Raw genomic sequence first — 23071 nt, 5'->3', positions numbered from 1 at the left:
ATACACATACAAACACACATATCAATATATATACAAATACAAACACACACACACACACACATATATAAATATAGATACACATACAAACACACACACACATATAAATATATATACACATACAAATACACACATATAAATATATATATATACACATACAAATACACACATATAAATATATATACACATACAAACACACACATATAAATACATATACACATACAAAAACACACACACACACACACACACACACACATAAATATATATACACATACAAAAACACACATATAAATATATATATACACACACACACACACATATAAATATATATACACATACAAATACACACATATAAATATATATACACATACAAACACACACACACATAAATATATATACACATACAAACAAACACACACATATATATATATATATATATATATATATATATATATATATATATATATATATATATATATATATATATATATATATACATACACACACACACATATAAATATATATACACATACAAACACACACATATAAATATATATACACATACACACACATATAAATATATATACAAATACAAACACACACATATAAATATATATACACATGCAAACACACACACACAAATATATATACACATACAAACACACACATATAAATATATATACACATACAAACACACACACACATATAAATATATATATACACATATAAACACATACATATAAATATATATACACATACAAAGACACACATATAAATATATATACACATACAAACACACACATATAAATATATATAAACATACACACACACACACATATTTTTAGAGTATTCTTTGCCGTTACTAGTGGGAGGCTGCTGCAGTGTGAAAACTATAGGAAAATCCCGAGCAGAATGGAGCACTGCCACCTGTCTCTGTTGTAATCCTGACAATTCATACTCCCCTCCTTTCCCTGGGTCCCCTCCTTTCCCTGGGTCCCCTCCTTTCCCTGAGTCCCCTCCTTTCCCTGGGTCCCCTCCTTTCCCTGAGTCCCCTCCTTTCCCTGAGTCCCCTCCTTTCCCTGGGTCCCCTCCTTTCCCTGAGTCCCCTCCTTTCCCTGGGTCCCCTCCTTTCCCTGGGTCCCCTCCTTTCCCTGGGTCCCCTCCTTTCCCTGGGTCCCCTCCTTACCCTGGGTCCCCTCCTTTCCCTGGGTCCCCTTCTTTCCCTGAGTCCCCTCCTTTCCCTGGGTCCCCTCCTTTCCCTGGGTCCCCTCCTTTCCCTGGGTCCCCTCCTTTCCCTGGGTCCCCTCCTTTCCCTGGGTCCCCTCCTTTCCCTGAGTCCCCTCCTATCCCTGAGACCCCTCCTTTCCCTGAGTCCCCTCCTTTCCCTGAGTCCCCTCCTTTCCCTGGGTCCCCTCCTTTTCCTGGGTCCCCTCCTTCCCCTGAGTCCCCTCCTTTCCCTGGGTCCCCTCCTTTCCCTGAGTCCCCTCCTTTCCCTGAGTCCCCTCCTTTCCCTGGGTCCCCTCCTTTCCCTGAGTCCCCTCCTTTCCCTGAGTCCCCTCCTTTCCCTGGGTCCCCTCCTTTCCCTGAGTCCCCTCCTTTCCCTGAGTCCCCTCCTTTCCCTGGGTCCCCTCCTTTCCCTGAGTCCCCTCCTTTCCCTGGGTCCCCTCCTTTCCCTGAGTCCCCTCCTTTCCCTGGGTCCCCTCCTTTCCCTGAGTCCCCTCCTTTCCCTGGGTCCCCTCCTTTCCCTGGGTCCCCTCCTTTCCCTGGGTCCCCTCCTTTCCCTGAGTCCCCTCCTTTCCCTGGGTCCCCTCCTTTCCCTGGGTCCCCCCTTTCCCTGAGTCCCCTCCTTTCCCTGGGTCCCCTCCTTTCCCTGGGTCCCCTCCTTTCCCTGGGTCCCCTCCTTTCCCTGGGTCACAATAGTGGTACCAGGGATAAGTGAAAGAGAGAGAGATTTGAGGAACATTTTTCTCTAAAAGGGACACTAAGGTCAAAATTAAACTTTGATAATTTATATAGACAATGCAATTTTAAACAACTTTCAAAATTACTTTTATTATCTAATTTGCTTTATTCTCTTTCTGTCATTTGTTGAAAAGCATACCTAGGTAGGCTCTGAAGCAGAAATGTACTACTGGGAGCTAGCTGCTGATTGGCTGCTAGACCCATACGCCTCTTGTCATTGGTGTACCAGAGGTTTTCAGCTAGCTCCCAGTAGTGCAATGCTGCTACTTTAACAAGCGATACCAAAAAAAGGAAGAAAAATTTGATAAAAGAAAGAAATTGGAAAGGTGTTTAAAATGATTTGCTCTATCTGAATAAGGAAATAAATATAATGTGTGTTTCATGTCCTGTTAAATACACAGTTATCTATTTACACAATAGTTTAGGCAGCTCCTGGGTGCGAGGATGGGGAGCTTTGCCCTTTATGATATAACAAAGAATAAAAGCAACATGAAAGCGGTTATCTCCCAGAAAGCCATTCTTCCATCCACATATTTATGTATGCTGTGTATGTTTGTGGTGACACAGGACACGGTGGGGTTCTATTACAGCCTAAAGCCACACTGATTATAGTTAGATCGGTCTAAAAGGTGAAATCCAACACACACCGAAAAAAATCAAGAAGTTTCCACGGCACCTATTTTGCCTGGTAAACCATGTTGCACATTGCTACGGTTAGTGAGAGCTCTTAGGGAATTGACAGATCACCTTGTAAATGTACATGAAAGTCAAACTGAAACGTGTATGATTTAGATATAGCACGTAATGTTTCCCTCTTTTTCTTGGTCTGTTTAGTTGGAACTTAGCCCCTCTCTGTGAGAGCTCAGGAGCATTCTTGTTTCTTCAGCGCTTTATGGCACCATTGCAAGAAACAATCGCCTAGATTACGAGTCTTGCGTTAGCCTTAAAAAGCAGCGTTGAGAGGTCCCAACGCTGCTTTTTAATGCCCGCTGCTATTACGAGTCAGGCAGGTACAGGTGTACCGCTCACTTTTGTTCCGCGACTTGAGCTTACCGCAAATCACCTTATGTCAATTGCGTATCCTATCTTTTCTATGGGACTTGCCTAACGCTGGTATTACGAGTCTTGGAAGAAGTGAGCGGTACACCCTCTCCTGTCAAGACTCCTACCGCATTTAAAAGTCAGTAGTTAAGAGTTTTATGGGCTAACGCCGTAACATAAAACTCTTAACTAAAGTGCTAAAAAGTACACTAACACCCATAAACTACCTATCAACCCCTAAATCGAGCCCCCCCCCCACATCGCAAACACTTAAATTAAAAGTTTAACCCCTAATCTGCCAACCGGACATCGCCGCCACTTTAATAAATATATTAACCCCTAAACTGCCGCACTGCCGCCTCGCAAACACTAGTTACATTTTATTAACACCTAATCTGCCGTCCCTAACATCGCTGACACCTACCTACATTTATCAACCCCTAATCTGCCACCCCCAACATCACCGCTACTATATTAAAGGTATTAACCCCTAAACCCTAACACCCCCCTAACTTAAATATAATTTAAATAAATCTTAATAAAATAACTACAATTAACTAAATTATTCCTATTTAAAACTAAATACTTACCTATAAAATAAACCCTAAGCTAGGGACACTATAACTAATAGTTACATTGTAGCTATCTCAGGGTTTATTTTTATTTTACAGGCAACTTTGTATTTATTTTAACTAGGTACAATAGTTATTAAATAGTTATTAACTATTTAATAACTTCCTAGTTAAAATAAGTACAAATATACCTGTAAAATAAATCCTAACCTAAGTTACAATTACACCTCACAATACACTATAATTAAATTAATTACCTCAACTACCTACAATTAATTACAATTAAATTAAATAAACTAAAGTACGAAAAACAACAAACACTAAATTACATAAAATAAAAAAATAATTACAATTTTTTTAAAACTAATTACATCTACTCTAATCCCCCTAATAAAATAAAAAGCCCCCCAAAATAATAAAAAATCCCTACCCTATACTAAATTACAAATAGCCCTTAAAAGGGCCTTTTGCGGGGCATTGCCCCAAAGTAATCAGCTCTTTTACCTGTAAAAAAAAATACAATACTCCCCCAACATTAAAACCCACCACCCACACACCCAACCCTACTCTAAAACCCACCCAATCCCCCCTTATAAAACCTAACACTAACCCCTTGAAGATCACCCTACCTTGAGACGTCTTCACCCAGCCGGGCACAAGTGGACCTCCAGACCGGCAGAAGTCTTCATCCGATCTGGGCAGAAGAGGACCTCCAGACCGGCAGAAGTCTTCATGCAGGCGGCATCTTCTATCTTCATCCATCCGGAGCGGAGCGGGTCCATCTTCAATCCAGCCGACACGGAGCATCCTCTTCAAACGAAGTCCAAGCGAAGAATGAAGTTTCCTTTAAATGACATCATCCAAGATGGCGTCCCTTGAATTCCGATAGGATTGAGCTTGCATTCTATTGGCTGTTCCAATCAGCCAATAGAATGCAAGCTCAATCCTATTGGCTGATTGCATCAGCCAATAGGATTTTTCCTACCTTAATTCCGATTGACTGATAGAATCCTATCAGCCAATCGGAATTCAAGGGACGCCATCTTCGATGACGTCATTTAAAGGAACCTTCATTCTTCGCTTGGACTTCGTTTGAAGAGGATGCTCCGCGTCGGCTGGATTGAAGATGGACCCAATCCGCTCCGGATGGATGAAGATAGAAGATGCCGCCTGGATGAAGACTTCTGCCGGTCTGGAGGTCCACTTGTTCCCGGCTGGGTGAAGACGTCTCAAGGTAAGGTGATCTTCAAGGGGTTAGTGTTAGGTTTTATTAAGGGGGGATTGGGTGGCTTTTAGAGTAGGGTTGGGTGTGTGGGTGGTGGGTTTTAATGTTGGGGGGGTATTGTATTTTTTATTACAGGTAAAAGCGCTGATTACTTTGGGGCAATGCCCCGCAAAAGGCCCTTTTAAGGGCTATTTGTAATTTAGTATAGGGTAGGGATTTTTATTATTTTGGGGGGCTTTTTTATTTTATTAGGGGGATTAGAGTAGGTGTAATTAGTTTAAAAAAATTGTAATTATTTTTTTATTTTCTGTAATTTAGTGTTTGTTGTTTTTCGTACTTTAGTTTATTTAATTTAATTGTAATTAATTGTAGGTAGTTTAGGTAATTAATTTAATTATAGTGTAGTGTTAGGTGTAATTGTAACTTAGGTTAGGATTTATTTTACCGGTAATTTTTTTTTTATTTTAGCTAGGTAGTTATTAAATAGTTAATAACTATTTAGTGACTATTCTACCTAGTTAAAATAAATACAAACTTGCCTGTAAAATAGAAATAAATCCTAAAAGAGCTACAATGTAACTATTAGTTATATTGTAGCTATCTTAGGGTTTATTTTATAGGTAAGTATTTAGTTTTAAATAGGAATAATTTATTTAATTGTAGTTATTTTATTTAGTTTTTTTGAAATTATGTTTAAGTTAGGGGGTGTTAGGGTTAGGGTTAGACTTAGGTTTAGGCGTTAATAACTTTATTATAGTGGCGGCGACGTTGGCGGAGGCAGATTAGGGGTTAATACATTTAATATAGTTGTGGCGACGTTGGGGCGACAGATTAGGGGTTAATACATATAATGTAGGTGGCGGCGGTGTCCGGAGCGGCAGAGTAGGGGTTAATAATTATAATGTAGGTGGCGACGATGTAGGGGACGGCAGATTAGGGGTTAATAAGTGTAAAATTAGGGGTGTTTAGACTCAGGGTTCATGTTAGGGTGTTAGGTGTAGACATAAAATTCCTTTCACCATAGGAATCAATGGGGCTGCGTTAGGAGCTGAACGCTGCTTTTTTGCAGGTGTTAGGTTTTTTTGCAGCCGATTCTGCCCCATTGATTCCTATAATGCCCATGTTCCAACTCTTTAAAGAGACATGCCCACAATACCCATAATGTCCCTGTTCAAACTCTTTAAAGATACATACCCATAATGCCCCTGTTCAAACTCTTTAAAGAGACATGGCCCAATACCTATAATGCCCCTGTTCAAACTCTTTAAAGAGACAGGCCCACAGTACCCATAATGCACCTGACACATACATTTCTCTATGTTTTTGGAGAACAACAGGTATAAAAAGGGATGAATCAACATATAGGGGCCGATTTATCAAAGTGTCAATTGGCCCCAATGCATCTGTTTCTGCGTGAGCCTTCAGGCTCATGGAAACAGTAGTTAAGAAGCAGCGGTCTTAAGACTGCTGGTCTTTAACTCGTCCACCACCTCTGAGGCGGCGGACAGCAATCAGCCAGATCAGATACAATCGGGTTGATTGACACCCTCTGCTAGCAGCCGATTGGCTGCAAATGTGCAGGGGCGGCATTGCACAAGCATTTAACAAGAAATGTTTCGATGTGCTACAGCGGATCATGTCCACTCGCACTTTATAATTCGGCCCCATAGACCTTTCACCTGATGATGCAGTTACCTCAATATATTGTTTGTCTTTTATAATGTGCATTGTTTTCAATACAATATCACAAGATCAATGAGGCAAACAAATATTTTTTGTTATTTCTGAAGTTAACAATTTCGTACTTGAGGGATATTAACAGCACAGGAATTTTGTGATTGTGAATGCTAGAAGAACACACTGACAGTATCACCTGACCAGCAGAAATCATTACTGGCATAAATTAACTGATTGTGATCAACCTCACACTGCTCAAGCCACATGGACACTCCTGAGAATACCTCAGTATGCTCTCATGGAAAAGATTTCAACAATGAAGACCATGAGAATGATCCAACTGAATAAAATTGACATTTTTAAGTTGGACACTCCAAGTATAATTTTGACTATCTATTAAAGAAAATATTCACTTACTGTTAATGAGAAAATAAAACTTTGTCAAATAAATTAAATGGTTCATTAAAGAGGACTCAGAACCCGCATTCTACTCTCTCTCATAAGATGTAAGATTTAGACTTTGTTATGATGGGAGAAGTGCTATGGGGAGGTTCAACATTTTTGTTACTATGTACTGGTTCCCCCTCTCCAATGTGGAGAATGCGAAATACCCTATAGGTATGGATAATTGTCTTGTGAGATATCAATCTTATAATAGGAAAAAGGTACTAGTATCAGTATGATTCGCAGTCACATACCTTCCTATTGATTGGCACTCACATACCATCTCATTGATTGGCCCTCAAATACCTTCTCATTGATTGGCACTCACATTCCTTCTCATTGACTGGCACTCACATTCCTTCTCATTGATTGGCATTTACATACCTCCTCATTGATTGGCACTCACATACCTCCTCATTGATTGGCACTCACATTCCTTCTCATTGATTGGCGCTCACATACCTTCTCATTGATCATTCCTTCTCATTGATTGGAGCTCACATACCTTCTCATTGATTGGCGCTCACATACCTTTTCATTGATTGGCACTCAGATAACTTCTCATTGAGTGGCACTCACATTCCTTGTCATTGACTGACACTCACATTCCTTGTCATTGACTGACACTCACATTTCTTCTCATTGATTGGCACTCACACACCTCCTCATTGATTCGCAGTCACATGCCTTTTCTTATTGTTTGGCACTCACATATCTTCTCATTGACTGGCACTCACATACATTCTCATTGACTGGCACTCACATACCTACTCATTGACTGGCACTCACATACCTTCTCATTGATTGGCACTCACATTCCTTGTCATTGACTGACACTCACATATCTTCTCATTGACTGGCACTCACATACCTTCTCCTTGATTGGCACTCACAGACCTCCTCATTGATTGGCAGTCTCATGCCTTTTCTCATTGATTGGCAATCACATACCTTCTCATTGATTGGCACTCACATACCTTTTCATTGATTGGCACTCACAGTCCTTCTCATTGATTGGCACTTACATACCTCCTCATTAATTGGCAGTCACATGCCTTTTCTCATTGTTTGGCACTCACATACCTTCTCATTGATTGGTAATCACATTCCTTCTCATTGATTGGTGCTCACATACCTTCTCATTGATTGGCACTCACATACCTTCTCATTGATTGGCACTCACATACCTCCTCATCGATTGGCACTCACAGACCTCCTCATTGATTGGCAGTCTCATGCCTTCTCCTTGATTGGCACTCACAGACCTCCTCATTGATTGGCAGTCTCATGCCTTTTCTCATTGATTGGCAATCACATACCTTCTCATTGATTGGCACTCACATTCCTTCTCATTGGCACTCACATACATTTTCATTGATTGGCACTCACAGTCCTTCTCATTGATTGGCACTCACATTCCTTCTCATTGATTGGCACTCACATACCTCCTCATTGATTGGCACTCACATGCCTTTTCTCATCGTTTGGCACTCACATATCTTCTCATTGACTGGCACTCACATTCCTTCTCCTTGATTGGCACTCACAGACCTCCTCATTGATTGGCAGTCTCATGCCTTTTCTCATTGATTGGCAATCACATACCTTCTCATTGATTGGCACTCACATTCCTTCTCATTGATTGGCACTCACATACCTTTTCATTGATTGGCACTCACAGTCCTTCTCATTGATTGGCACTTACATACCTTCTCATTGATTGGCAGTCACATGCCTTTTCTCAATGTTTGGCACTCACATATCTTCTCATTGATTTTGCACTCACATTCCTTTTCATTGATTGGCACTCACATACTTTTTCATTGATTGGCACTCACATACCTTTTCATTGATTGGCACTCATATTCCTTCTCATTGATTGGCACTCATATTCCTTCTCATTGATTGGTACTCACATACCTTCTCATTGATTGGCATTCACATACCTTCTCATTGATTGGCACTCACATACCTTCTCATTGATTGGCGCTCACATACCTTCTCATTGATTGGCGCTCACATACCTTCTCATTGATTGGCGCTCACATACCTTCTGATTGATTGGCACTCACATACCTTCTGATTGATTGGCACTCACATACCTTCTGATTGATTGGCACTCACATACCTTCTGATTGATTGGTACTCACATACCTTCTTATTGATTCGCGCTCACATATTTTCTCATATTGATTGGCACTCACATACCTTCTCATTGATGTTGATTACATTAAGCTCTTGCACTTTCTTTTGCAGCTCTTTGAGAGAGCTCCTGTGAGCGGAGACATTCCTTTTGTAGGTGTCCAGCTTTTCCTTTAGGAGTCTCTCTGTTTCTAGCCGTGTTTGTTCGGATTGGAACACAGGGCTCTCCGGTCCTGACACCGAGCTGTTTGTGAGCGTCTCTGCTGCTGTGGACTGTAGGTAATAGCGTAGGATGCTGATGTACGACTCTGGTGACAACAGAGCACAGATACTACTGAGTGACAATTACTGTAACAATATTACCCCTATTACCTACATACAGACTCCCTGTACACATTGTTTTTCCTTGTTTTTAATCTTAAAGGGCAGTTGCAGTTTTTGTTTTATATTGTAATAAAGCAAAGCCCAGTTATCTGGACAAACATTAATCTAAGTACAATAGTGCAACATATTTTGTTTTAGATCAGTGAATTTTCATGTGGCTTTTGTAATGCTTGAGACATATAGTGACTATATTATACCCAAGTTTATATTTACTTAAGTAGGGAACTAACTTTATCCCCATTCCCCTGTTCGTACAGGTATATGTTCGCTAACTGCCATTTTTATTTACTATTTTTAAATATGGTTTAATTTTTATTGATTTTTCATTCCAGTCCTACAGAATTCCCATGTGAACACATTTACACAAGCGCTCAAGGGACTTTATTATTTAAGTTATTCGAATCCATTAGTAAAATAGTAAAATGGTTTGATTAAAGGGGCATGAAACCCCAAATTTTTTATTTCATGATTCAGATAGAGAATCCAATTTTAACCAACTTTTCAATTTACTTCTATTATCAAATTTGCTTCATTCTCTTGGTATCATTTGTTGAAGGAGCAGCAATGCACTACTGGTTTTTGTAACTGAACGCATGAGTGAACCAATGACAATCAGTATAAATATGCAGCCACCCAATCAGCAGCTAGAACCTAGGTCCTTTGCTGCTCCTGAGCTTTCCTAGATAAACCTTTCAGCAAAGGATAACAAGAGAAGGAAGCAAATTAAATAATAGAAGTAAAAGTAAAGTTGTTTAAAATTGTATGCTCTGTCTAAATCATGAGTGTCTAATTGTGACTTTACTGTCCCTTTAAGTGTAGAAGGAAAATGTAGATAAATACATGCAAAAAAGCTGTATGAAACAGGTGTTTCACAGGATTTTCAATGTCATTTCACATGGGATTGCCACATAAGCAAAGTATAAGCAACTAAAGCAAAAGGGAAACATAAAGAGTTAATTCATTTAGTAAAAATGGTTCCTTTTTTAATGTAAGGATGCATTTTTTTCACATAACCATTTATATACATTTTTGGTGTATTTTTAATCCATTAAAGGATCATTATAGTAAAAAAATAAATACATGCTCTAATCTGTTAGAAACCTGCAAATGGGTTAAACACACAGTAGAAATACCGCCCAGGACTCACAGAGCACTGCAGGTCCTGAGCAAAAAACGAGCAGATTCAGGGCCAGGTTACAAGTGGAGCACTAGCATTGGAATGTGAAATATTCTTATTTTCATGTCTGGTTAGCGCACTTGAGAATTTGAAATCATGTTTGAGCACAGGTAGGGTGTTATGTTTCTTTCATTTTTTTTTTGCTCCATTGACTTTTATGGGGAAACAGGTTATCGCGCAAGCGATATTCAAAGTTCGGCTTTTTACGCACGTCGGGTTAACGCGCAAGCTGTAACTTTATACTTTTAACTTGTAATACAAGGCAACCCACCACACGCAAAAAGCTTACTTCTAGCGCATTGAACACTGAAGCGGGAGCATTAAATAGCGCTACACTCCTAATCTGGCCCTCAATCAGCAGCGCTAGTCACGTGACTGTGGAACAACTGCTGCTTATTGGATCAGCAGCGCTAGTCACGTGACTGTGGAAAAAGTGCTGCTTATTGGATCAGCTCTGTACATCTACTTGTGGGGGTTAAACACACAGAATTCCAGGGTCAATAAACAGACTAGAGGTAGAGCACAAGGTAACTCATCGTGCACTACTGGTTGCACTGTCTGTTTGAAGTGTCAATATAAAGGTAAATGAGCTATTTGTAAACAATTTAATACACTGCAGCTGGTAAAATTAATCATTGGGAACAAATTAAAAGAGAGAAAGTTTTTGGGTAAACTGTCCCTTTAAGGCTTGAAAAGTAAATTTATGCTTACCTGATAAATTAATTTCTTTTACGATATGACGAGTCCACGGATTTCATCCTTACTTGTGGGATATTAACCTCCTGCGAACAGGAAGTGGCAAAGAGCACCACAGCAGAGCTGTATATATAGCCCCTCCCTTCCACTCCACCTCCAGTCATTCGGCCGAAGGTTATAGGAAGAGAAAAGGAAAGGCTAAAAAGGTGCAGAGGTGACTAAAGTTTACAAAAAATAAAATAAATCTGTCTTAAAATAACAGGGTGGGCCGTGGACTCGTCATATCATAAAATAAATTAATTTATCAGCTAAGCATAAATTTACTTTTCTTTTACAAAGATATGACGAGTCCACGGATTTCATCCTTACTTGTGGGAAACCAATACCAAAGCAATAGGACACGGATGAAAGGGAGGGACAAGACAGAACCCTAAATGGAAGGCACCACTGCTTGAAGAACCTTTCTCCCAAAAATAGCCTCAGAAGAAGCAAAAGTATCAAATTTGTAAAATTTGGAAAAAGTATGAAGGGACGACCAAGTCGCAGCCTTACAAATCTGTTCAACAGAAGCATTGTTTTTAAAAGCCCATGTGGAAGCCACAGCCCTAGTAGAATGAGCCATAATTCTTTCAGGAGGCTGCTGTCCAGCAGTCTCATATGCCAGGCGGATGATACTTCTCAGCCAAAAAGAAAGAGAGGTAGCCGTAGCTTTCTGACCCCTACGCTTTCCAGAATAAACAATGAATAATGAAGATGATTGATGGAAATCCTTAGTTGCCTGTAAGTAAAACTTTAAGGCACGGACCACATCCAAATTATGCAACATACGCTCCTTCTTTGAAGAAGAGTTAGGACATAATGAAGGAACTACAATTTCCTGATTAATATTCTTATTTGAAACAACCTTAGGAAGGAATCCAGGTTTGGTACGCAACACCACCTTATTAGAATGAAAAATGAGATAAGGCGAATCACACTGTAACGCTGAAAGCCCAGAAACTCGTCGAGCAGAAGAAATAGCAACCAAAAACAGAACTTTCCAAGATAATAATTTTATATCTATGGAATGTAAAGGTTCAAACGGAACCCCTTGAAGAACTCGAAGAACTAAATACAAACTCCAGGGAGGAGTAATTGGTCTAAATACAGGCTTAATTCTGGTGAGAGCCTGACAAAAAGACTGGCACATCTGCCAAACGTTTGTGAAACAAAATTGACAACGCAGAAATTTGTTCCTTTAAGGATTCACACCAATAAAGATATTTTACGCCATATCTTATGATAGATCTTTCTAGTGACAGGCTTTCTAGCCTGTATCAAAGTACTGATAACAGAATCAGAGAATCCTCGCTTCGATAAAATCAAGCGTTCAATCTCCACGCAGTCAGCTGCAGAAAAGTTAGATTTGGATGTTGGAAAGGACCTTGAATGAGAAGGTCCTGTCTCAAAGGAAGCTTCGACGGTGGTAGCGAAGACATGTCCACTAGATCCGCATACCAAGTCCTGCGTGGTCACGCAGGCGCTATCAGGATCACCGAAGCTCTCTTGTGTTTGATTCGAGCAATCACGCGTGGAAGGAGAGGAAACGGTGGAAACACATAAGCTAGGCTGAATGACCAAGGCACTGCCAAGGCATCTATCACTTCGGCCTGGGGATCCCTCGACCTGGATCTGTATCTTGGAAGCTTGGCATTCTGTTGAGATTCCATCAGATCCAATTCCGGTTTGCCCCATCGGAGAATCAATGAGGCAAATACCTCCGGGTGGAGTTCCCACTCCCCCGGATGAAAAGTCTGTCTGCTTAGAAAATCCGCCTCCCAGTTCTCTACTCCTGGGATGTGGATTGCTGACAGATGACAAAAGGGGGCCTCCGCCCAACGGATTATCTCTGTTGAGATTCCATCAGATCCAATTCCGGTTTGCCCCATCGGAGAATCAATGAGGCAAATACCTCTGGGTGGAGTTCCCAATCCCCCGGATGAAAAGTCTGTCTGCTTAGAAAATCCGCCTCCCAGTTCTCTACTCCTGGGATGTGGATTGCTGACAGATGACAAAAGGGGGCCTCCGCCCAATGGATTATCTTGGATACCTCTCTCATCGCTAAGGAACTCCTTGTTTCCCCTGATGATTGATATAGGCCACAGTCGTGATGTTGTCCGACTGGAATCTGATGAATTTGGCCGAAGCCAACTGAGGCCACGCCTGAAGCGCATTGAATATTGCTCTCAGTTCCAGAACATTGATTGGAAGTAGAGACTCCATCTGAGTCCAGACACCCTGAGCCTTCAGGGAATTCCAGACTGCACCCCAGCCCAGAAGGCTGGTGTCCGTTGTCACTATCACCCACGAGGGTCTGCGGAAGCAAGTCCCCTGGGACAGATGATCCAGTGACAACCACCAAAGAAGAGAATCTCTGGTTTCTTGATCTAGATTTATCTGAGGAGATAAATCCGCATAATCCCCATTCCATTGACACATAATCAGATCATTCCAGCGGTCTGAGATGAAAGTGAGCAAATGGAATGATATCCATTGCCGCTACCATTAATCCGATTGCCTCCATACACTGAGCCACTGATGGCCGAGGAATGTACTGAAGTGCTCGGCAAGTATTTAGAATTTTTGACTTTCTGACTTCCGTCAGAAATATTTTCATGGCTACCGAGTCTATCAGAGTTCCCAAGAAAGGAACCCTTGTCTGTGGGACAAGTGAACTCTTGTTCATCTTCCAGCCGTGAGTTTTCAGAAAAGACAACACTGTGTCCGTATGAGATTTTGTCAGATGATATGTTGACGCCTGGATCAGAATATCGTCCAGATAAGGCGCCACCACTATGCCTCGCGGTCTGAGAACCGCCAAAAGAGACCCTAGAACCTTTGTGAAGATTTTGGGTGCCGTGGCCAACCTGAAGGGAAGAGCCACGAACTGATAATGTTTGTCCAAGAAGGCAAACCTTAGAAACTGATGATGATCCTTGTGGATAGGAATATGAAGGTAAGCATCCTTCAAATCCATGGTAGTCATATATTGACCCTCCTGGATCATTGGTAAAATTGTTCGAATTGATGGAACTCTTAGAAATTTGTTTAGACACTTGAGGTCTAAGATAGGTCTGAACGTTCCCTCTTTTTTGGGAACCACAAATAGGTTTGAGTAAAACCCCTGTCCCTGTTCCAATCTTGGAACTGGACAAATTACTCCCATGGCAAAAAGGTCTTTTACACAGCGTAAGAACACCTCTCTTTTTATCGGGTTTGCAGATAATTTTGAAAGATGAAATCTCCCTCTGGGGAGAAAGTCCTTGAATTCCAATTGATAACCGTAGGTCACTATTTCTAGTGCCCAGTGGTCCTGAACATCTCTTGCCCAAGCCTGGGCAAAGAAAGAGAGTCTGCCCCCTACTAGATCCAGTCCCGGATCGGGGGCCGCCCCTTCATGCTGTCTTAGTAGCAGCAGCGGACCTTTTTGGATTGTTTACCTTTATTCCAGTTCTGGTTGGGTCTCCAGACTGACTTAGATTGGGTAAAATTTCCTTCCTGCTTTGTAGCAGAAGAGGAAGCTGAGGGTCATTTAAAGTTCCGAAAGGAACAAAAATTGTTTTGTTTACCCCTCATCTTAACAGACGGAATAAGGGCATGGCCCTTACCTCCTGTAATGTCAGAAATGATTTCCTTTAATTCAGGCCCAAAAAGGGTCTTACCTTTAAATGGAATAGCTAAAATCTTAGTTTTTGATGAGACATCAGCAGACCAAGATTTGAGCCACAATGCTCTACGTGCTAGAATAGCAAATTCAGCATTCTTTGCCGCTAATTTAGCAATTTGAAAAGAGGCATCAGTAATAAAAGAATTAGCTAGCTTGAGAGCCTTAATTCTATCTAAAATGTCATCTAATGCGGTCTCAGCCTTAAGAGACTCTTCTAGAGCCTCAAACCAAAAAGCTGCTGCAGTAGTTACTGGGACAATGCAAGCCGTAGGTTGTAAAAGAAACCCCTGATTAACAAATAATTTCTTTAGTAGACCCTCTAACTTCTTATCCATAGGGTCTTTGAAAGCACAACTGTCCTCAATGGGTATGGATGTACGCTTAGCTAGGGTAGATATAGCTCCCTCCACCTTAGGGACCGTTTGCCATGAGTCCCGAATGGTGTCTGATATGGGAAACATTTTCTTAAAATTAGAAGGGGGAGAAAACGGTAGACCTGGTCTATCCCATTCCTTTCTAATAATTTCCGAAATTCTCTTAGGAACCGGAAAAACATCAGTGTAAGTAGGTACTTTTAGATATTTATCCATTTTACACAATTTCTCTGGTGGAATTACAATCGAGTTACAATCATCCAGAGTCGCTAAAACCTCCCTAAGCAACAGGCGGAGGTGTTCAAGCTTAAATTTAAAGGACATAGCGTCCGAATCTGTCTGAGGTAAAACATTCCCTGAATCTGAAATTTCACCCTCGGACAGTAATTCCCTGACCCCCAACTCAGAACACTGTGAGGGTACATCGGAAATAGCTAATAAAGCATCAGAGGATTCAGTATTTATACCTGACCTACTGTGTTTACCCTGCAACACTGGTAATTTAGATAATACCTCTGTAAGGGTAGTTGACATAACTGCAGCCATCTCCTGCAGAGTAAAAGAATTAGACGCACTAGAAGTACTTGGCGTCGCTTGTGTGGGTGTAAAAGTTGTGACACTTGGGGAGAATTGGATGGCATATCCTGACTCTCTTCAGACTGAGAATCATCCTTAGGCACACTTTCCTGACCTAATATATGGTCTTTACAATGTAAAGCTCTTTCAGTACAAGAGTTACACAATGTTAGAGGGGGTTGCACAATAGCTTCTAAACACATAGAACAATGAGATTCAGATTCCTCAATGTCAGACATGTTGAACAGACTAGTAATAACTACAAAAGTCGTTTAAACACTTATTTATTGCTTAAAATAAAGTACTGCGCCTTTAAGAAAGAAAAAGTGAACAATGTTTCCAAAATGCTTAAATAACGTTAAATTAACTCCAAATTTAACTTTAAAATTGTTGGTTCATCCAAAAATTACTGCACCCAGAAGTAAGGGCAGAAATAACGCACTTAAAGTATTCAGATCAACAAATTGTCATTTACAGTCAAAAATACCCTCTGCACCTCGCCACAGCTCTTCTGTGGCGCCTACCTGCCCCCAGGGTACTTCAAAACAACTTTCCAACACTCCAGACCAGCTTGCACAATCCAGAAGCCACCTGAGTTACTGCTTGCTACTGCGTAACCTGAAGGAAGTGCGCATCTGAGCGTGCAAAAATAAGCTCCGCCCCTTAAGGTCGATGCTGGATTAGGCCCAAACACAACCGCATGGGAAAGCGGTTTTACACCTAAGTTATTCACAACACAGTATAACCCCTCAAACACACCATTAAACAAATAGGTTTTAATGCCAAAAATAAAAACGAAATGTATCATTTTTCTTTGCCTCTCCCATGTCACATAATGCCCATATAAAGTCAACCATTTATAAAATAAAATCTAGGGACTCCAGTAATACCCCTCTTGTTAAAATAGGATTACTGCTTACCCCATTCCCATACAGGGAAATAAATGCCAGCCAGTTCTGATATATCAAGTCTCCTGAGAATAAAAAGGCTGCACATACCTTAATGCTGCTTGTAGTATGAAACCGGTCTCCACACTGAAGACGTCTCATGGTTACCTTCAGAAGTCTTGTGGGAACCAGCATGGATCTTAGTTACAACTGCTAAGATCATCAACCTCAGGGCAGAAATCTTCTTCCATATCCCCCTGAGGAAAATAGTACGCACCAGTACCATTTAAAATAAAAAAACTTCTTGATTGAAGAAACTAAAACTAACACCTCACTTTACCATGTCTTTCTAGTATAACACAGGCAAAGAGAATGACTGGAGGTGGAGGGGAAGGGAAGGGCTATATATACAGCTCTGCTGTGGTGCTCTTTGCCACTTCCTGTTAGCAAGAGGTTAATATCCCACAAGGATGAAATCCGTGGACTCGTCATATCTTTGTAAAAGAAAACTCACAACACCACAGATGAATATAATAACAGAACAGATTCCTGAAGACGTCTTGTTATGTTGACAAGATAAGGGCAGAATCATTATTGTTGTCTTGGAGATATTTTGTTAAAATCTTGTGTTGTAAGGTCCTTAAAGGGACATGAAATCCAACGTTTTTCTTTCAAGATTCTGATACTGCATATACTTTTAAACAATCCAATTTTTTTTCAATGATCAAATTGTATTAATTCTCATGGTATCTTTTGTTAAAGGAGCTCCACTTCACTACTGGGAGCTAGCTGAACACATACAATAAGCCAATGACAAGAGGCATAAAGGTATAGCCACCAATCCCCAGTTAAGCTAGCTCCCAGTATTGCATTGCTCCTGATCACATCTCAGGGTCATAAATAAAGGTTTTGCCAAGCGTGCAGTGTACCCATCAGTATCAGTGCTTTACCGTTGATGCCGGCAGCCGCTATGGTCTCTATCTGAATTTTCAATAAGGACATTGTCTCATTCACGCGGAGGATGTCTAAAGTTAGTCTGTCCAGTTTTTCTTTCTGTTTCCTGTCTTTTCCAGCTGTCTCGTTCATTCTTTTTTCTTGAGAGTGGAGTTGATATGAGAGTTGAGCCACCTCAGTCCTGGATCAAAGACATTAAGCTAGATATGCTTAGGATTTATCACCATAGAATCTATAATACGCAAAACATTTCTGGGGTTTAATATTTGATTCATGTCCTTCAATGGGCAAAGGGGAACCAGCTCTGTACAAACACTAAAGACTTTCCAATTACAAATCTGGCAAGAAGGACTGAGACTGATGGACGTCATTCAAGTTTAGTGAATTTGGTGACTGTTTCAAGACAAACTCATATAAAAACTCATATAAAAGCTTAAACACTTTCCTATATATGTCCTGTATCGTATGAAGGGTTAAGTATAGTTTAAAAGTTCATGGTATAAATAATGTTTGATGTGAGTGACTCAGATAGTAGTGAACAAGTGTGGGTTCCACACAAAACGCATATTTGTATCTCCTGTGCTATTTTTTACAATTGCCTGGTTTTTACTTTTTCAATACATTTTTGATAACTTTTATTTGAGTGCTTTATACGAGTACATATTCTTTTGTAAAAGGTGGCGATCTGAGGGCGGATGCCTGGTTTATGCTTGTGATGGGGGCGTGGCTTCCCTGCACCTGTCCCGTTCGCAGTGGGGCAGTAGCGGTGCTTGGGCTGATAAGGTGTGGGCCCTACATGATTACATAGCACTACGGTTGTGTGTTTTCTTCTAAAAGCTAAAATACTTCCCCATATGGCAGCCATGTGGTTAAAAAGAAGCTGCACCCAGGTGGTAAATTGCCATAGAACAAGCTAACAAGCTATTGAGCTGGTTGTTTCGTTCCTGAGAGTGCGCTTCTCTCTATGGGGCCTATTTATTAATGTGCGAGTGGACATGATCCGATATTGTGGATCATGTCCGCTGCACACCGATAAATGCCGACAGCATACGCTGTTGGCATTTATCATTGCAACGCCGCCCCCTGCAGATTCGCGGCCAATCGGGGGGTGTCAATCAACCCTATCGTATTGGATCGGGTTGATTTTCGGCGATGTCTGTCCGTGGCCTCAGAGCAGGTGGACAGGTTATGGAGCAGCGGTCTTTAGACCGCTGCTTCATAATTTGTGTTTCTGGCGAGCCTTCAGGGCTTCAAGCTCCATACCGAGCTTGATAAATATGCCCCATATGTGTATTCTGTCCCCATATAACAGATAAAAAACCTACCAATCTGAAAGTGTAAACATTGCCCCATATCAGCAAGCGCAGGTCAATAATGCAAAAATGTTACCCCTAATTAAATAGAGAGAGAGAGAATGAGAGACATAGAGAGACAGATCCTAAAACGTGACAATCACATAAAATGCAGGACAGTTGAGAGCTCTGTTACAGCACAAGGTGCAAATGTGATAACTAAAATGTTATATTTAAACACAGCTTTGTCTTATACATTTGGCGAAACGCGCACAGGCCTATGTGCCAGCATGAATATAATAAAATATACCCAGTAAAATTACAGTACTACCCTAAAAGGTGGCACAGAAAGTTGGCGTAGAGGGGGACTTACCTTATTTTGTTCACCAGTTTGTTCATCTGCTCCAGCATGTGTGTCCCCTCAATAGCTCCATCACCAATAAGCTGCTTAATGCTCCTCAGCTTGTTCTCCAGCTCCTTGATTTGGCTGATGCTGATCTCTGGGGCTTCCCCACCTTCCTGCAGATCTAACATCTTCTTCTGTATCACCTGGAGCTGCTTTCGGAGCTGAGAGATAATGAGGTCCCACTGACCAAAACATTGGTGGCAGGCAGAACATCTGGGGAAATTGTCCTTGAATCCCCTGTCACACTGGTCACAGCGCCCACCGGTGAATCCCTTGCGACAAAGGCATTTTCCAGTAAGATGATCACATTGTTGGATCTCTGAGCCGTATACATCACAGTTACATGCTAGTGAGAGAAAAATGTGAGGAACAGTTAATTATATGCTACTCAACTGTCTCTAACTCAGCAGTAGGATTGGGTCAATGTTTCACCACATTTGTTAAAAATAAAATAAGTTGTTTCCCCTCCCCATCAAATGTAACCTTCGAATACTGAATTAATTTACATCTACAAGAATCAATTTTCAGTACATAAATAAATATTTAAATGGTAACATTCTATATACATTTGTTACATACTATGAGGCCTATTTATCAAATGTCTGTCGGACCTGATCCGACAGTGCGGATCAGGTTCGACAGACCTCGCTGAATGCGGAGAGCTTGTGAGCTGCTGGTGCAATACCGCCCCCTGCAGGGGGGTGTCAATCAACCCGATCGTACCCAATCGGGTTGAATTGTGGCGATCTCTGTCCGTCTGCCCAGAGCAGGCGGACAGGGTTATGGAGCAGCAGTCTTTAGACCGCTACTCCATAACTTACCTTTCTGGCAAGTCTGAAGACTCGCCAGAAACACGGGCCCTCAAGATCCGTTCGGAGCTTGATAGATGTGCCTCAATATCTGAGTCTTAACAAGTTGAAAGAAATGCGATCGCTTGAGCACAATTCAAGTTAATGCTCAACGGGATAGCGCAACCTCAGAGCTTTGGTTAACTGTTTTGCGAAACAAAAAAGTGTCACAAAACACATAAAAAATCCATTACAAAGTACAGTTACACTCATAATAACACCATCTAATAAACATTATTTAAACAAAAATATTGCACACAAAAGTTATAAGGGCTCAAAGATAAGAGGTCTCACGTATAAGAAAAAAAAGGCTGCAAAGGGCTTTAACATAAAGATACATCCATAAACGTCTAAATATGTATGTGTATGAATTTATATGTGTGTACCTATGTATTTATGTATTTATATGTGTACATATGTATTTGCAGACATATATACACATATAAACACATGAATACATATGTACACATACATACTATATATATATATATATATATATATATATATATATATATATATATATATATATATATATATATATATATATATATATAAAGAGCATTGGAACCCTTTGCAGTTAAGTAGATGAAAACATGCAACATATTTATGCAATATTCATATTTAATAAAGTGTTATACTGTGTATTTACTGTAAATATTTCACATTCCAATGTTCTGCACATAGCAGAATATTTTTTATATATTCATAAATAGATATTTAGCTATATATATATATAGGTATTAATATATATTTGTGCAAAAAAATCATATATATATAATTTTGTATTTATGAATAAATAGAACATATTCATCTATGTGAAGTACATTGGAATGTGAAATATTCATATTTTCATCTTGGGTTAGCGCATATGAGAATATGTGATCGGGTTTGCACGTGAGTAGGGTGTTTTTTCCACTTTTTTTTTTCTCCATTGACTTTTAAGGAGGAATATTTAAAATGCGGCTTTTTACACACGTTGGGTTAGCGCAAGAGCATTAACAGTTTACTTTCCACTTGTAATACGAGCGCTACCTGATGCGGGCAAAAAGTTGACTTCTAGCAATTAATTCGAGTTAATGCTCGAGCGGGAGTGTTAAATAACGCTCCACTTGTATTCTGGCTCTAAACCTTTGGTCATTTTCTTCTCCTATAAATAATTAAATGTATTTTGTTCCGTGAGGTTTAGCTCTATACCAGGGAAGGTAAATGTTTTGAGTCTGTAGCTGCGTTTAGATATATAATAAATTATCTGCGGACGATAATCGTTAGTTTTTATTTTCCTAAAAAAATATTTTGTGCTTCAGACAGAGCAAACCATTTAAAAAAAGTTTCAAATTTACTTCTATTATCAAATTTGCTTTTTTCCCTTGATATTCTGTGTTAAAGAGATACCTAGGTAGCATCTGGTGCACTACATGACAGGACATAGTGCTGCCCTCCAGTGCTCTTGCAAATGGATAACATTCTTGCAAAACTGCTGCCATATAGTGTTCCAGAAAAACTGATAATAGAAGTTAATAAGGACGTTGATTAAAATCACATGCTCTGTCTGAATCATGAAAAAAAATGTTGGGTTTCCTATCCGTTTAATGTATCTTGTTTTTTTGTTTTTTCCTTGTTTATTATTGGTTCCCATTAAAGTCAATGGGAACATATAAAAGATAATTTGCTTTAAACTGGGCAGGTTTTTGTTTTATCGCTGCCGAACTTTGTTAATAGCTTACATCTCACAATAGGAGACAAAGATGTGGCAAAATGTTAGAAAAAAATAATTACAGGTGGCCCTCGTTTTACAACGGTTCAATTTACACCGTTTCAGAATAACAACCTTTTTTTCCAGTCATGTGACTGCTATTGAAAAGCATTGAGAAGCAGTGCACTTATTAAAATAGCCAGTAGGTGGAGCTGTCCGCTTGTGTTGCAGCAAAGCCAAACAAGCTGAAATTAATCAGTTTAACCAGACCTGAGCTATTGAGCAGATTGTGAAGTCTGTGTTGTGTGATTATTTGATTAGGTTTATAATGTTGTTTAGCGAATGTTTTTGTTCATTTAACTTCGTTTAATTATATATTCTGTGTTGTGTGATTATTTTATTAGGTTTATAATGCTGTTTAGCATTTAAAGTCTTCATTTCAAAGCTTTAAAAATAATGTATTAGGTGTTACTTATGACAATTTTGAGAGAGGCCTGGAACCTATCTCCCTCACTTCCGATTGACTTACATTATAAACTGGGTTTCAATTTACAACGGTTTCGATTTACAACCATTCCTTCTGGAACCTAACCCCGGCGTAAACTGAGGGCTAATTGTACAAACATTGGGGTATTTGGATTTATCTTTTTGTACAGTGTCAAAGGAAAATAATCATTTACATCTGCAAAATGAACTATCCTTTTAAAGCCTTTTTTATATGGTCATGCTGGGTAGATACTGTGCAGGTTTGCGCAATGAGATTTTTTGTAACTTTTTTTTTTTTAAAGGTTTCTCACTAATCAAGAAAAACTGCTCTCAGATTTAAAGCTTTTCATCTGAAATCTAGAAGAACGGTGCAGGAAATATTTTTTGTCAGAAGAAACTGGTCAGATCTAATATCACCTTCCATAAGAAGATTTGAATAGGTCTTATACCGTAAAATCGTGAAACTGCTACAAGGTTTAAAATATCACCAAAAGTTCCAAACCTCACTGTACAGAACGAGGTTTGTCTTTGC

At 40.0% G+C, this 23071-nt stretch overlaps 1 protein-coding gene across 1 annotated transcript in view; it reads right to left on the bottom strand.

The window, feature by feature from the left end:
• Window positions 1–23071, bottom strand: part of LOC128666237 (laminin subunit beta-4) — a 233982-nt gene that overhangs the window by 50900 nt on the left and 160011 nt on the right. Inside the window, exons 25-27 of the mRNA XM_053720711.1 lie at window positions 19480–19858; window positions 17811–17995; window positions 9127–9368 (exon numbers count right to left, since the gene is read on the bottom strand). Of these exons, the coding sequence (XP_053576686.1) occupies window positions 9127–9368; window positions 17811–17995; window positions 19480–19858 (806 nt within the window). The remainder of the gene's footprint in view (window positions 1–9126; window positions 9369–17810; window positions 17996–19479; window positions 19859–23071) is intronic.

Source organism: Bombina bombina, chromosome 7, assembly GCF_027579735.1.
Source record: "Bombina bombina isolate aBomBom1 chromosome 7, aBomBom1.pri, whole genome shotgun sequence".
In the NCBI taxonomy this organism is placed as follows: Eukaryota; Metazoa; Chordata; class Amphibia; order Anura; family Bombinatoridae; genus Bombina; species Bombina bombina.
Note: the sequence above shows the minus strand (reverse complement) of the source record. Positions and strands in the feature narration are given on the sequence as shown.